The sequence below is a fragment of the Falco biarmicus genome, chromosome 1, assembly GCF_023638135.1.
Source record: "Falco biarmicus isolate bFalBia1 chromosome 1, bFalBia1.pri, whole genome shotgun sequence".
NCBI lineage: Eukaryota > Metazoa > Chordata > Aves > Falconiformes > Falconidae > Falco > Falco biarmicus.
In genome coordinates this window covers 36,516,175-36,531,074 of record NC_079288.1, presented here as the reverse complement: position 1 = coordinate 36,531,074, position 14,900 = coordinate 36,516,175, and the positions used below count along the sequence as shown (strand labels likewise).

The 14,900-nt window shown below is 63.8% G+C and overlaps 4 protein-coding genes across 5 annotated transcripts in view; 3 read left to right on the top strand and 1 right to left on the bottom strand.

The window, feature by feature from the left end:
* The first annotated feature begins 472 nt into the window (after positions 1-472).
* CFAP73 (cilia and flagella associated protein 73) lies at positions 473-3,383 on the top strand. Its single transcript, XM_056326622.1, has 7 exons — positions 473-729; positions 1,512-1,617; positions 1,751-1,855; positions 1,923-2,123; positions 2,244-2,465; positions 2,767-2,925; positions 3,027-3,383. Exons 1-7 carry the CDS (start codon positions 695-697, stop codon positions 3,126-3,128), a joined length of 930 nt encoding a protein of 309 aa, XP_056182597.1. The 5' UTR covers positions 473-694; the 3' UTR covers positions 3,129-3,383.
* A 46-nt stretch (positions 3,384-3,429) lies between these two features.
* On the bottom strand, positions 3,430-9,815 carry DDX54 (DEAD-box helicase 54). Its single transcript, XM_056326619.1, has 20 exons — positions 9,664-9,815; positions 8,856-8,994; positions 8,700-8,770; positions 8,437-8,622; positions 8,287-8,336; positions 8,126-8,167; positions 7,786-7,881; positions 7,539-7,660; positions 7,255-7,316; positions 6,970-7,101; positions 6,439-6,649; positions 5,838-5,972; positions 5,287-5,508; positions 5,124-5,197; positions 4,826-5,029; positions 4,500-4,645; positions 4,309-4,422; positions 4,130-4,234; positions 3,830-3,933; positions 3,430-3,735 (listed from the first exon to the last, which is right to left on the bottom strand). The coding sequence occupies exons 1-20, from the start codon at positions 9,703-9,705 to the stop codon at positions 3,515-3,517; spliced, it is 2,478 nt and encodes an 825-aa protein (XP_056182594.1). The 5' UTR covers positions 9,706-9,815; the 3' UTR covers positions 3,430-3,514.
* Positions 9,801-10,785, top strand: RITA1 (RBPJ interacting and tubulin associated 1). The gene is made up of 2 exons (XM_056324756.1): positions 9,801-9,976; positions 10,263-10,785. The coding sequence occupies exons 1-2, from the start codon at positions 9,801-9,803 to the stop codon at positions 10,783-10,785; spliced, it is 699 nt and encodes a 232-aa protein (XP_056180731.1).
* A 7-nt stretch (positions 10,786-10,792) lies between these two features.
* TPCN1 (two pore segment channel 1) overlaps positions 10,793-14,900 on the top strand; it is a 55,017-nt gene continuing 50,909 nt past the window's right edge. For both annotated transcript variants that reach the window (XM_056326618.1, XM_056326615.1), the window contains exons 1-2: positions 10,793-11,127; positions 11,626-12,921. The gene's annotated coding sequence lies outside the window, so the exon portion shown is untranslated. The remainder of the gene's footprint in view (positions 11,128-11,625; positions 12,922-14,900) is intronic.

Genomic DNA, 14,900 nt, shown 5'->3' with positions numbered 1-14,900 from the left:
AGGCTGGAGGCGAGTGTGGGGCTCGGCGAGAGGAGGACAGGGATCGGCTGTGGGAGGTGGGGGGTGGGATGAGAGAGTGCGTAGAGGGTGATGGAGAAGTGAGCGCACACAAGGGATCTGAGTGTGTGTGGAGGGTCCCGGGGGACGTGGCCACACACATGGGGGGAGCAAAGGGGACCTGGCAGCACGCGGAGGGGAAAGGAGGCCCTCCCGGCACCGCGGGCGAAGTGGCAGGGTCTGAGCCGGCCCTGCGCTGCGGGTAGCAGCAGCGCGAGGTGGAGGAGAGCCGAGGAGGTGCGGGAAGGGGCGACCCGAGCACTTGGTGGGACGGTGGTTGGGGCCGGTTGTGCACGGGGGTCCCTGAAGAGGCGTGGAGCCCGAGCGGGGGGTTCGGAGGGGCTGGAGCAGGGTCGGCGGGCTGGGGGGGCTGGAGCGCAGCTGCCGGTGGGACCCACCCGCGGGCTGGCTGTGAGCAGCCTTGGTGCGGGCCCTGCGCCCAGCTCCCCACCCTCGCACGCTCAGCACGCTCGGAGCGGTGCCCGGAAAATCCCAGGGAGCTTCGGGAACCTCCGGCTGCTCCTGGCAACGGCGTTGTGCCGCCGCCATCTCGGCTGCCCCGTGTTCCAGCTCCTGGGGCCGGCGGCTCAGCGAGCAGCAGGCGCCAGGTGAGACGGCCTGCGACACGGAGGACGACATGCGTGTGGCTGTCCGGGGTCAGCTGCGGCTGCCGTGAGTGAGATCCCTCCGTGTCCCCCGCAGGACAGGCAGCTGCCCACCCGGCTCCCGTGGCAGGTGCTGGAGGCGAGCGAGGGCTTGGCAAGGGGGCCAGCTCACCCTGTCCCCGCTGGTTCACATTCCCATCGCTGGGTCCCCAGGGTGCCACTGCCGGGGGGGAGGGGTCACTGGCTGGGGGCTGGGACCCCAGGCAGGGGGGCTGCGGTGTGTCCCCAGCTGTGGCACCCAGGGAAGGGAGGGCACCCTGGTAAGTGTTGGGGCTCCATCTCCACCCGCACCCCATCCAGAGGTGCCCACACACTTGGGGTGCCCACGTGCTGCCTGGCACGCTCCCAGGTGGCTTCCACGTGGGTCCCCCCGCCAGGAGCTCCCGCTGCCACCCTTGGGAACGGGGAGCTGCAGAGCCTGTTGCCCAGCTGCAGGCTCGGGGGAGGCAGGGGGATTCCCTGGGGTCTAATCAGAAAGCTGAGGTTGTGCTGTGACTTGACCTTCCCTGGGACACTGCAGTGGCACTGGGGGTCTCGCAGTGGGGGGGAGGCTGAAGCAGGAGGGATGGTCAGCAGCAAGGCGGGGGTCAGTAACCTGGGTGCGAGTAGGGATAGCCCTGGCTGGTCACTGACAACCCCTGCGTGCGTGGGAGAGCAGGCAAGGCTCCCGTGCCAAGCCCTGGCAAGCAGCGGTGGTCCCTGGGGGGTCCTGGTCACGCCACAGCAGTGGGTGCTTCCACCTGGGCGCTCCCCACCGGACCACGGTGAGCTCCGTGCAACCTGTGGCAGGATGGTGCCAGCGTGGGATGGTGCCACGCTGCTGCCCTCCACACGCTTGCTGCTGAAGAGGCGGGAGGTGGCAGAGGTGGAGCGGGCACTGCAGAGCCAGCGGGAGGTAAGGGCGGCCCCCAGCCCCTCCACGTGCCCCCTCCCTGGGGGCTGCAGCCTGGCCGTTCGCAGGCTGGCACCCATCCTGCCTTGGGTGCACCGGCATGGGGCGATGCTCTCAGCGCCTGGCAGTCCCACAGGCGTTTCAGCAGAGAATGGAGCGCCTGGCGCAGCGCTGGCAGCAGCTGAGCCAGAGGGAAGAGCAGTTCCGGGATGTCATCCTTGAATTCGACGAAGTCCTCAAGGTGCCAGGGTAGGGGCTGGGGCTGGGCTGGCCGCGGGGGCCCCGCTGACCCTGTCCCCGCACCGCAGGCTTCGGCGGCGAGGCAGGAGCGGTTGCTGCGGCGGGCAGATGAGGAGCGGGCACAGGCGGCAGGGCAGGGTGCCAAGGCCACCCGCCTGCGCCGGGAGCTTGCGGGGCTGCTGCGGCGCAGGGAGCGCCTGGCCCAGCGCCTGCGGAGCCTCCGCGGCTTCGGTGAATATCTGCAGGGCGTGCTGCCCTCCATGGGGCAGGTGGGTGCAGGGGTCCCTGTGGTGCCAACCTGCATGTCCCCGAGCCCCTTGTGGGGGTTCAGCCCTGTCCGGAGCAGCCCCCCTACCTCCGCAGCCGCTCAGCCCCCTCCCATTGCCCAGTTCCAGGACGTCCCAGACATGCTGGCCCATTTCGGGGCACTGGCGGGGGTGCGGGCAGCCCTGGCACAACGGGCAGGAGCCAGGTGGGAGCAGCTGGCCCAGCACCGGGCACAGCTCCGCCGGTACCGCGAGGAGGCCAGCAGCAAGCTCCTCTGCACCAACAGTGAGCTGGCCCAGCTCCGCGCACGCCTGGAGGCTGCCCACAGCGACGTGTTCCAGGGGGTAAGGGGGGATGTGGGGTGCCCAAGGACCACCCCAGGGAGAGGGGCAGCAGTACGGGCCCCGAGCGTGCTGCAGAGGGGAGACGCACATCGCGGTGGCAGCGGGAAGCTGGGCTGCGGCCCCTGGGCTGAGCTGGGGGTCCCCATGGGCTCAGCGAGCATCGTCAGCAACTGTGCATGGGGGGATACGCAGCTGGGACCCCCGGGTCCCCCTGTCCCAGCCGGGGGATGTGCAGGGGACATGGGGCAGTGGCTGAGGTGGGGCAGGGATGGGGCTAGGGCTCTCTGCCACTGTCTCCCAGGAGTCCTGCTGGGCCCACATCCAGAGCACGGCCGCCCAGAAGACCCTGCTGCTGGGGCAAGTCAAGCTGGCAGTGCTGCACCTCTTCCAGCTCGCCACCGCACGGCTCAGCATCGGCACAGATGTGGCCCTGGAGGACACCGAGGCCCAGCTGGACATGGTCAGCACAGCCCCTTTCCCTGCGCAGCGGGGCTGGGGGACACAAGGGGACACTCACATCCCCGGGTGGCTGTGAGTGGCATCGGGCTCCCATCTCTGCAGGTGCTGCTCTGCATGCAGGACCTGGCCGCCATCTGTGCCGAGCTGCACCCTGGGCAGCCAGCGCCACGTCCCCACTTGCCTGCAGCCCCCCGCATGCCCTAGCTGTGTGACAAGGCTGCCAGGGTGCCCCCAAGCCAGGAACAGCCCCTGGGGACAACTGCCCGCTCCCAGGGCTGGGGAGAGCCTGCCCTGGGCTGCCACAGGACTCGTGGCACCCTCCAGGGTCGGAGGTCACTCCTGGACAAGTCTGGGAACCCCCGCGGTGAGAGGCAACAGGGATGAAATAAACCCCAGCTGCGAACCCGCAGCACCTGCCTGTTCTCGGACTGTGTGTGGGGGTGGCCCAAGGGGGAGGAATTACCCCAGGCACGCCGCTTGCAGCAAGGACAAAGAGGAGTCGGGATGCAAAACCAGCCAAATATTTCATGTCTCCTTCCCCGACACCCAGCCCCGGTGTGGGGCAAGCTGCTGGGCCACGGCCCCCTCCCCTACACCCTCTTCCGCAGCTTGCCCTTCTTGGCGGCTCCCACCCGGCGCCCAAAGGCCATCTGCCGCAGCTCCTGCACCCGCTGCCGGTTCCGGGCCTTCAGGCGCTTCAGCCCCCCGCTCTGCAGGAAGCGGTGCTTGGCCGCCTTCTTGCGCTGCTTCAGGATCTGCTGCTTGTTCTTCAGCTCCGAGCGCACCCTGGGGGCTGGGGGCTGCCCGGACCCTGCAGGGGACGACACAGCCAAGGTCAGGCCAGAGGCCAGAGCGAGGTGGTGGTGGGATGCTATGGGGCTCTGTTGCTCAGTCCAGGTACTCACCGTGCCCACGCCCGTGCTTCCCTCTGAACTGCTCCCTGCCACGGCCATCTTCCTCATCCTCGTCCCGCTCGTCAACCTTGTACTTCTGCTTCCACTTTTCATAGCTGGGCCGGGGTGGGTTAAGGGAATGCGTGGTGACTCCCCATCGCTCAACCCACTGCGGTGTCTGACCAGCCACCCTCCCCAGGCCACTGCCCTGGCAGGGATCTCCGGGAGAGGGCACACGGTCCAGCCCCGCTCCCCCTCCCCCACAGCCCTTGCCACAGCACAGGCAGGGAGCAGCACCCGCAGGCAGGATACAGGTTGTTCTTGTAGGAGCTGCTGATGTAGCGCCCACTCTCTGTCCGCACCTTCTTCTTGTCCTCCTGGCCCGTCTGTCCGACGAACCGCTTCTTCTTGCGGTCCCTGTGAGAGAGGGGAGGGTGGTGGGACCCCCAGCCCCAATTCCCCCCTGCAGCCTATGGGCAGGCTCTACTCACCACTTCAGCAGCTGCTTGCTCTTGTTAAGGTTGTGGTTTTCGTCACCCATGAGATCCAGGACGGCTCCAGCTGCCTGCTGCTCAAAGGGGCTGCCCTCAGCGCCCACACTCAGCCTGCAAAGGGCAGGCAATGAGAGCAGCCCCCCGCGCGGGCCGGGACAGGACAGCGGCAGGAGCCCTCCCAGACTCACCCCCTCTCGCTCTCAAAGTCCTTGGGCCGGTAGGGGATGTAGAAGTCCTCGTCCCGCTGCGCCGTCTCCCGTGCCTTTTTCCTGGGGCTGTCTTCTCCCCCTCGGCCCCGTTTTCGCTTTTGGCCCACCACGGTGGAGAACACGTCCTGGAAGGGGACAGTGGAGGGGTTGCGGGAGCCATGTGTCCCCCCCCAGCCCTGCAAGTCACTGCAGCAGCCACAAGCTCTGGCACAGCTTGGGGGCCCCGGTGCTGCCGCTACCCAGCTGAGATGGCCTTGCAGCAGCTGCTGTGTCCACAGCAACCCCCCCAATCCCTGCCCCGTTACCTGAAGGTCTTCCTCCTCTCCTTCTCCTTCTCCCTCCTCGGGCCTGGGGGGGGCTGGGCACAGCCCCTGCCCTTTGAGAGCTGCTGCCCGTTTCTCCTGCTGCCCACGCTGGTACTTCTCAATGAGGGCATGGTCATGGCGCCGCTTCGACCGCATCACGGTGCTGGCCAGCGTCCGGGACGTGGCATTGATCTCAAAGATAGTCTGCGAGCCGCGGTGAGCTGCATGTCCGGCCACACGGACCTTCCCTCCCACCCCAGCCCAGGTGCCTCGTGCTTGAGGAGGGGTCTCAACTCACCGCCTTGGACTTGTAGGTTTTAATGCTGTCCACGAACTTCAGCCTCTCCAGCTCGGTGTCTTCAAAGCGAGCGCCTGGGGAACGCGGGCACGGAGAGGGGTACAGATTAGCTCCTTGGCGAGGGGAATGGGCTCCCCCTCCTCAGTGTCCCCGAGGCACTCACTGAAGAGCGGGTGCATGCCCAGCTGGGACACATCCAGGTCCTTCGCCCTCTTGATGGACTCGGGCGAGGGGCCGGGCCGGGACCGCAGGTACTGCTTGTGGGCGTTGTCAGCGACGCGACGCAGGCTCCGCAGCTCCAGCGAGCCCTCATGGTCCGTCAGCAGCAGGCACTCCTCATCATCCACCAGGCTCTGGGGGACACGGCCCAGGACCCCGTCAGCATCTGCAGTCCGGGAGACACTGTGTCACCCCACTGGCATCCACTCTGGGATCGTGGCAGCAATCCAGGATGTCACAGGGCAGAGCCAACAGCCACAGGGAGCTTGGTGGTGTAACATCAGCATCCCCAATGCATGGGCTGTCAGAGCCCCCAGCACCCCATTTTCCCCAGCTGCACCCCAGTAACGAGGGCATATCGCCCCTCTGGGCGAATGCCAACCACAAGACCACGAATTCCAGCACTTAGCCAAGGGTAAAACCAAGTGGCCATGTAGCCAGTGTCCCAGCTTGGACATGCAGCCACCCTACCGCCTGCCACCAGGCCTGCCTTACCAGCGGGCATCTCCTGAGTGCCAGCCAGGACGAGCGGGCGCCCCAGGAAGAGGTGGAGGTCAAAGACGTAGGGCATCTCATCGGGAGCCACCAGCGAGTAGGCAGTGCCACTCCGGCCAGCTCGGGCCACGCGACCTGGCAAGGAGAGGAGGAGAGTGGGAAATCACCCCAGTGCCAGCCCAGCCTGCCCCCACCTGGGCAGGGACCCACTGGTGCCCCTGGGAGCCCACACACGTGACACTGACCAGGTGGGCATGGTGCCAAGGGGCTGTGGGTGGCCGGGGAAGGGGGCAAAGGGGAGCCCACCATGGCACCTCCCTAAAGGGAAGGCACCAGCCCTGCCCCCAAGGCTCCCCGCAGTCCAGCTGGGAGATCAGGGATATTCCTGACACTACTTTGTCCCCAGCCTGTCTCCTGAGATCAAAACAGAGCGACGTCCTGCCCCAAAAGTATCACCACCAAGCCAGGGGCATCGGTGCCAATCCAGCAGACCACAGGGATGGGAAAGGCAGGGGACAAAGGACAGCCCACTCACACTCTCCCTGTCACCCTGAGGGACCGCCAGGTTGCAAGGGCCCCTGCGCAGGGCACTGGCACCCACCGACGCGATGCAGGAACAGCTTGGCCTTGGCAGGGAAGCTGTAGTTGATGACGTTGTCCAGCATGGGGATGTCGAGCCCACGGGCGGCCAAGTCGGTGACCAGCAGCACCGGGCACTTGCCCTGGGCGAACTTGGCGATGTTGATCTTACGGGCGGTCTGGTCCAGCGAGCTGTAGATGTGTGTGCAGCGGATGCCCTGGGCCGTCAGCAGCTGGGGAGGAGGGAAGAGACATCAGATCCTCCCTGGACATGCACCCTCAGCTCCCAGGGCCCCAAGACCCCAGGGTGTCCATCCAGACCCCCAAATCCCACTGTGCTCCCGCCTCTCTTCAAGGGGCAGGTGGATGCAGCACCTCCATGACCACATACGCCAGGATTTCTCCTTCGATCCAGCGAAACGGAGGCAGAGACTCCAGCAGGGACATGCTCACAGACACAGGCACCACATGGGTCTGGAAAGGGGTCCTAGGCACCCCCCTCAGCCTGCCCTGTCACAGGGGTACACACTGGGCACCCCCAAATGCCACTTGCCTCCTTGAGATACTCTGTGTGGTGCTTGGTAGCCACAAAGACGACTGTTTGGTCCTGGGGCTTCACCACGCTCCGGAGCAGGTGGAGCAGCACGGCTGGTTTGTCGTCCCCACGCACGTGGAAGAAAGCCAGCTGCAAAGGGAGGGCAGAGCTCAGCCCCTCGGCATCACCATGCCAGACACTGCCACCCCTTGTCCCCTCCTCACGAGCCTGGAGCCACTGCAGGGTGGCTTGCAGGGGGCGGGGGACACAAAGCCCGTCTTGAGCCCCCCTGGCCCCTCTCACCTTGAGCTGCTCGCTGAGCTTGGACTCCACATCCAGACGGATCAGCATCGGCTCGGTGAGACCTGTGGGATGCGGTGACATGCAGGACATGGGCTGCACGTGGATGCGCTACTGGGACCCGCCCCACCCACCCATGGCTTGGAGTTGCCCCCTTGGCCCAGCATTAATCCAGCCTGGGTTTGCCAGGCCCGGGCCCAGCAGCTGCGGGAACGTGCCACGTCCCTGTCCCCAGGCTCTTCTCTGGTCCAGTCCCCCCTGGCCACCATCTGTCCCTTGGTCCTTACCAGCCCGGGCAAACTCAACGAGCAGCTTGGGCAGCGTGGCGGAGAAGAGGACGGTCTGGTGGCAGTCAGGGAGCCGGGCAATGATCTCCTGGAGCTGCTCGGCAAAGCCCATCTCGAACAGCCTGCAGGGGAGGGGACAGGGGACATGGGAGTGCCTGCCACCCCCCCGGGCGCCTCTCTCCCACCATCCCTCACCCCACTTGCAGGGACACTGCCAGCCCCGGGGACCCCCCTGCGCCCCGCTGACCTGTCGGCCTCGTCGAACACCACGTACTCCACGGTGTGCAGCTTCAGTTTCATCTCCACCGCCACGTGCACCAGGCGTCCAGGGGTGGCAATGATTCTGTAGGGACAGAGCTAGTGACGGGACCCGGTGGGGGGGGACACAGCGTCCCCACACCATCCGGGGTGCAGGCCCCAAATCCGACTCAAAGAAGATCCGATGGAGACCCCCTTGTTCCCCATGTGGAGCACAGGAAGACGCTCCAAGAGAACACCAGGATGTGTCCACCAGTGGTGTCCCCCGATGGTGGGTGGCTCTTGGGGGCCACTTTCCCACTAGGTCCCCTCCTCACGCCCCCACTCACATGTCAGGGTTCTCGTGCAGGGCGGCAAACTGGTCCTCCATCCTGCGAGAGCGGGGAGAGGCTGGGGCGGCGCCAGGCAGCAGGTGGCAGCTCAGCCCCTCGCCAGCTTTTGGGGAGGCTTTAGGGAAGCGGGGACTGGTGGGGACATGGGGACAGCTTACTTGTCTCCTCCCAGGATCAGGGCTGTCTTCAAGCCTGTGAACTTGCCCAGCTGTGGGGTGAGAAAGAACCATGTTGGCGGGGGGGGTAAAAGCAAACTCCTTGCCCCCACTGTCCCCATTGTCCCCAACCACCCCCGTTGTCCCCTGTACCTCCTTGGTGAACTTCAGGGTCTGCAGGGCCAGCTCACGGGTGGGTGAGAGGATGAGGGCACGCGCCCCGGCCTGGCTGGGCCCCTTCAGCCGCTCGAACATGGGGATGAGGAAGCAGGCTGTCTTCCCGCTGCCCGTTCGCGCCATCGCCACCACGTCCCGGCCGCGCAGGATGGCGGGGATGCTCTGTGAGACATCATTGTCACCGTCACAGTCCTGCCACCACTGCCCCGGGGTGGGGACCCCCCACTCCCCACGCTCACCTTCCTCTGGATGGGGGTGGGCACCTTGTAGCCCTTCTTCATGATGCCCTTGAAGACGGGGTAGCTGAGGCCTGTGGGGATGGGGACAGGTGAGGGGGCGTGGGCAGGAGGGGACGGTCCCCATCCCAGGGGCAGCTGTCCCCTCCCTGCACGCACCCATGGACTGGAAGCCCCCGGATTTCTTCTTCTTCTGGTTCTGGGCCCGCACCATGGCCCGCGTGTCTGGCTCGGCGTCGGCGCCATCGTCCTCGTCCTCCTTGGCGGCAGGGAAGGCGGGCAGCGGGGCCGTGGGGACCTGGGGACAGCAGCGGGACATGGCTGCGGTGATGGGCATCCCGCGGTGCCAGGGCACTGTGGCTCTGCACTGCCGGACCGGCAGGCAGGGCACCAGCGCTGGGGACTCCCGGTGGCACTGGGGACACCCGCACTGGCCCACTGGCACTGGGGACGCCCGGTGGCACTGGGCACACTGGCTTTGGGGACAGTGGCACACAGGGACTAGTGACACCAGTACCGGGGACACTGGCACATGGGACCAGTCACTGATAGTCACAGGCACAGAAGCACACAGACTGGGGATGCTGGTACGGGGGATACAGGCACATACCAAGGATACCGGGCACAGGGGACACCGGCACATGGGGACCGGGAACACCAGTACCGGGGCACAGGGGACATCAGCACCGGGCGCACTGGGGACACGACACACGGGACCGGGAGCAGCGGTACCGAGGACACCAGCACATGGGAACTGGGCGCACCGGTACCGAGAACACCGACACATGGGGACTGGGCTCACCGGTACCGAGGACACCGGCACGGGGGGCACCGGACATGCCGGCGCCAGGCACGGGGGCGCCGGTACCGAGGACACCGGCACACGAAGACTGGGCGCACCAGCACAAAGGACACCGGCACGGGGGCACCGAGCGCACCGAGACCCTCCCCCGCCCCCCCCCCGTACCGGTGCTCCCTGGGGCTGGCGGCGGGCGCGCGGCGGCGCCATGGCGGCGGCGGAAGCACGAGGCGCGGGCGGGACCGGAAGGGGCGGGGCCGGGGCCTCCCCGCCCCGGGCAGCGCGGGGCCACGCGGGTGGCGGGGATGGGTGACTCCGCTCCCGCAGCCGCTCGGCAGCCCCCGCGGGGCCTCCGCCGGGCACGGGCGTCCTTCGTGGACGAGTCGCTGTTCGGCAGCCCCGCGGGGGCCCGCCCGCCGCCGCCCGGCTTCGCGCCTCCCTGGGCGGCCCGCGGCGGCCCCCGGCCGAGGAGCAGGTGCAGGTGAGCGGCGGCCCCGAGCGCTCCCGCCGGCCCCGCCCGGCCCGCTGTCCCGCCGTCTGGGGGCTCGCTCCGCGTCGGTGCCCCCGGGGGAGCGGCAGCGGGGCGGGGGGCGCGGCGGCCCGGCCCCTCGGTTCCCCCGGCGCGGGCGAGCGGGGCGGCGCTGGGCTGGCCCCGGGTGGCCCTCGGCAGGGCCCGGGGCGCAGCTCAGCGTCCCGCCGGGAGCCGCGGGGCTGCCGTTGCCCGCTCCGGTAACCGCGCGGCTTTCTCTGCTCGCTGCCCCGTGCAGGCCCCGGAGCCACACGCCGTCCTTCTGCGACGAGTCCCTCTTCGGTGCCCGGGCGCCGCGGATGAGGGAAGCAGACGTGGCCAAGCTCCATCCGCTGCTCTGGAGCCCTCCGCCCGCCCCCCAGGACCAGCCCGGCCTGGCCGCCCGCTCCCGGGGGACCCCCCTGAGAGCCGCCCACCCGCCGGCTCCTGCCTCTCCGCCGACAGCAGGCTTCGAGACGGGCCCAACGGGCAAGTCCTGCGGCTGGAAGCGGCCCGAGAGCAATTCTTGCTCCACAGGCCGGGGTGCTCCCGGCAGAGGCCGTGCCCAGTCTCTCTGCTGGCTGAGCACCCCCTCCGACGGGCTCCACCTGGCTTCAGACAACCTCAAGACAGAAAAGTGTAGAAAACGGAGCCCCGCGACAGCCCCCATGACCCCCCCAGGCCCTCTGATGAGGGGTCGGTCAAAAAGCGTGTCTGGACCCTCTCTGGCCAGCAGCTCCAAGGCAGCGGGTGGCTGCAAACCCAGGCCTCCCTGGAAGTGAAGCCAAATGTCCCTCTAGGCATAAATACAGCCTTAGCCTACCCGAGACATCCCAAGTCCGTGAGGACCCCGGGCCTTTCCATGGCTGGAAACGAAGGACGAGGCTGCTCTGTGCTGGAGGACGAGCCAGTGACCTCCCTGTGCAAGGCTCAACCCTGCAGCACCAGAGCGGGGCAGCCCTGGTGGTAACAGCAGCTTCTGTTGACTGACTGGTGGTTGCCAGATGAAGCAACAAGTTGGGTTCCTCCCGTCCAGGAGGTCCAGCTGGGAAGCCAGAACAGCAGGAAGGAGGACTGCCTACAGTGGGGGTCCAGGGCCTGTCTGGGAGAAGGACCAGGCACAGGTACACCTACAGCTCGGCGGGGTCAGGCAGGGCCGGAGCTCAGCTGGAGCTCCCACACCAGCGAGCAGAGGGTGCTGCCACGGTGGGGGTCCCAGGCGAGGCTGACCAGGGCAGTTAAGGTCTGAGGATCCTGACGGGGACCTCAGTTGATCGCTTCTGGGGAGAGGAGTCCTGCTGACTCCTGCCTGTCGCGTACAATCACAGGGTGGCTCTTGCTTGACGGGACTGCAGGAGATCTCTAGTCCGAGCTCCTGCTGAAGGCAGGTGAGCTGTAGGCTCAGGCAAGGCTGCTCAGGGCTTTCCCAGTCACGTGGTGGAAACCCTTGGGGACAGAGGCCACGCAGCCTCTCTGGCACGTGCTCCAACTGCTTGAGTGTCCTCAGGGTGAAAAGTTTCCCTTTATATCCCATCAGAGCCTTTCAGTTTCAGTCCTCTCATCCTGCTCTGCACCTGAGCACAATGCTTGGCTCAATCCTCATAGTCACCTCCTCTTTGCAGGTCTTGGGAGGATGCTCTGGGCCCCCCCTGAAACCATCCCTTCTCCAGGCTGAGCGAGACCCGTTCTCTCAGCCTCTGCACACAGGATGTGTGCTCCAGCCCTGACCGTCTTGGTGGCTGTCTGCTGGCTTTGCTCCGTTTCATCCATGGTTTAATGGTCTCCTTTGGCAAGGAAGGAGAAGGGAGGATAAGCACAGAGGTGACGAATGGTACTGCCCTGCATCTTGCTGGTGGTGGGATGTCCCCAAGCTGGATGGGGTTTGTGACAGAGAAGGATCTGCCGCAGAGATTTCAGCAGCTTCTGGTGGTGAGGACCTGCGGAGTGGACATGTAATCCTATGGTTTGTATGGAGGGTTGAGGTGCTCTCACAGCAACGCCATGCTCGTCACCAAATAAATGGTCCAAAGCAAATCTGCTGGGGCCTCATGTTTGGTCCATGGGGTGCTGCTGTGCGATCTGGGCACAGCTAGCATCTCTAAAGGTTGTCTGAGCAAAGCAGTTCCTCAATTTTTCCATTCCTGAGGTGGGAAGGAGCAACTTGGCCTGTAGGAATACAGGTAGGGAGACAGACAAAGGAATGGGCCGGGTGATCTGGGGTTTGCAGCCAGTGTCACTGCTCCCCTGGGAAGGGAGGCTGTAGTGACGAGCCACTGAGGTCAGGGAACACAGGGGAGTTGCTGGGAGTTTGCTAATTCCCTTCCACACAAAGGGAAATATTTTTCTCAAATTCACCCAAGGACAAACAAAGCCAGGTTAAGGGCATCTTTCTGCCCCCAGAAATTATTTTATTGCCACCTTGAGCAGCAGGAGGATTGGGCCTTGACCCACTCCAGCAACATCGAGGGCACTGAAGCTAGGAAGGCCAGCCAGGAGCCTGCACTTCTGGTCCAGTCCTGTTGGCAAGAAAGGTTATTCTTGCTTTTGAAAGAACAGAGCTCAACCTAAAACGGTGAGGCATGTTGCCGTGCCACTGCTCTAGTGTCTTCTGTCCCTGACAGCCAGCCCTGGCAGGCTCGGGCCTTAGTGCAAGTGCTATCTCAGTTAATGCTTGTAATCTGGGAGAGCTGAGCCCCAGGGGAGCAAGCAGCCTTGCTGGGAGGAAAAATGGAGGACAGGATGGATTTTGTGCTTATTTCTTGGCCTTCTTGCCTCCCTTTTTCTTTGTGTTCGACGTGAGGAATGTCTGGAACAAGCAGCTTTTCTGGATGCGGGTGGCAGCACAGGTCGTGGCCGTCTCCCTCACATCCCGCTCGTTCTCCTGTTGCATTCAGCACTCCTCAGTCCAGGAACAGTAGGTAAGCACAGTGTGTTTCTCCTTTGGGGCCAAGCTTTTTCCTTTGTGCAGACAGCATGAAGTGCCTCTCGCTCAGCCTGGCAAGACAGCAGATGCCAGTTACTGCAAGCTTGAGGGCCTTCAGCAGGTTCTCCCTGCACATCCCTACAGAGGTATCCTTTTACATATCTCAAATCCATGTAGAACTGAGCTGCTGAACTGAGTTCGTGGCTGCTGAACTGATCCTTCCCAAAGGGACCAAAAAAGGAAATGTGCCTGAACGGGACTTTTTAAGAGGTGCCAGGTCCAAAGACCTTCATGACCCTTTGAAGCTGCCCCCCTCCCCAGCTTCCCTACCTTGCAGACAGCCTCCATCCTCTGACGGGGCCTCTGAGTAAGGCACATGCAGGTCAGAGCCTGCTTTGCCACCATGCTGAAGAAAATGCCACACTTGTGTGGTTTGGATGGGGCTGAGCCTGAGCCAAGAGCTTTGCTGAAAAGCAGGTTCTATCAGTAGTGCTGTGACCCAGCTAATGCTGTGAGCTGTTGGCTGTGTGGGAAGAATCAGGCCGTGTCCACCTGCAGAAGGCTGAGGATGGATAGTCTTGGTGGCATTGGGCAGTGATTTATTCCTTGCCCACTGCACTAGAGAGCCACATAGAGGAGGAAGGTTTGAGGAGCCAGCATTTCTGGGGCTCAGTACTCCAGCCACCCTGGCAGATAGGAAGGAAGAATAACGACGTCATCAAAAACCTGGGAAGGTGAGGATGCTTAGAGTAGCTTTCAGGTCTCTCCCTACACTTTGCATTGCGGCAGTCCAGCAGCTCTTCTCCGCTTGGGTGAAAACTGTAGGGATGTGGAAGCAATCAGGGCCTTCTCAGAGGAGGTGCTGCAGATGCTGACGTGAATCTGAGCCTGTTCAACTTCACCTGGATGTTGGTACAGTGACATGCCAAGCTGTTAAAAGCCCGCAGGTCTCAGGAGGGCTGGCAGAGAAACCGAAGTGTAATTTGGACACTAGATGGAGACAAGAGGGTTAAGGATTGACACAGAAGCGAAAGCCCCGTTCCCTAGCAGCAGGTGGATGAATCAGATCCAGTGAGGCAAGTCATCAGCAAACTAGGGTAACTGCCCCAAAATCTAGGCAGCAGAAAACTGCTGAATCCGAAAGCAGGACACACGCTGGAGTACTTGAAAGATGAAGCCTCTTAAAATGAAGATATTTTTCTCTGAAAAACAAGTTGACAGTGGCTGGTATGGCCAGGGGTAGCCTGTTTACCCCCACTGCAGTGTTCAGGCTCCAAGGAATCAACAGGGGAAGCTAAAGCCCAGCACATCAGCCACATGCTTTCCTGGCCCAGGTTGTCATGGAGGGCTCCCAGGCCATCAGGAGGTCAGAACTGGCTCTTCCTCACTATTTACACCACAAGGACTATGTCAGTTAAAATATAAGTGCGTATAAATGGGTTACCTGGATTTTGTACTGTGGTTTTCACTTAGTTTGATGCCTTACTACTGCCCTGGCCTCTTTGTTTTACCAGACCTGTGCAGCCCACACAAAAGCAAAAGATGCTCTGTTAGTGCTGTGGGCTGCCCTGCCTGCAGGAGGCTGGTGCTTGTGTGGAGCAAACGCCAAGTCTGAATAAAATGAGGTGGGGGAAATGTTCAGTTGTTTCTTAGCTCCAGATTCACCCTGTTCAGTGTCACTGATGCTCAGCTCAGGTGAGATTTGTTGATAACGAGGCCTGAAGCACAGCTGGGTTTCCTGCCTGCTGCTCATTTCTCATTTTTCCATCTGCTGAGCACTGTGATAAATCACACCCCACCTTTGACTCAACTCTGACTCTTTGTCTTGTGTCTCTCAGCAAAGTACTAGCCAATCTGTGAACTGTTACCTTCCAAAATTGGCTGCATCCAGCCCTAGGTGCTACAAACTATAAAAGATGGGTTTATGTGTGGGCAGTAATTACGTTTGCTCTGCTTAGCCCAAACCAGCTCCCT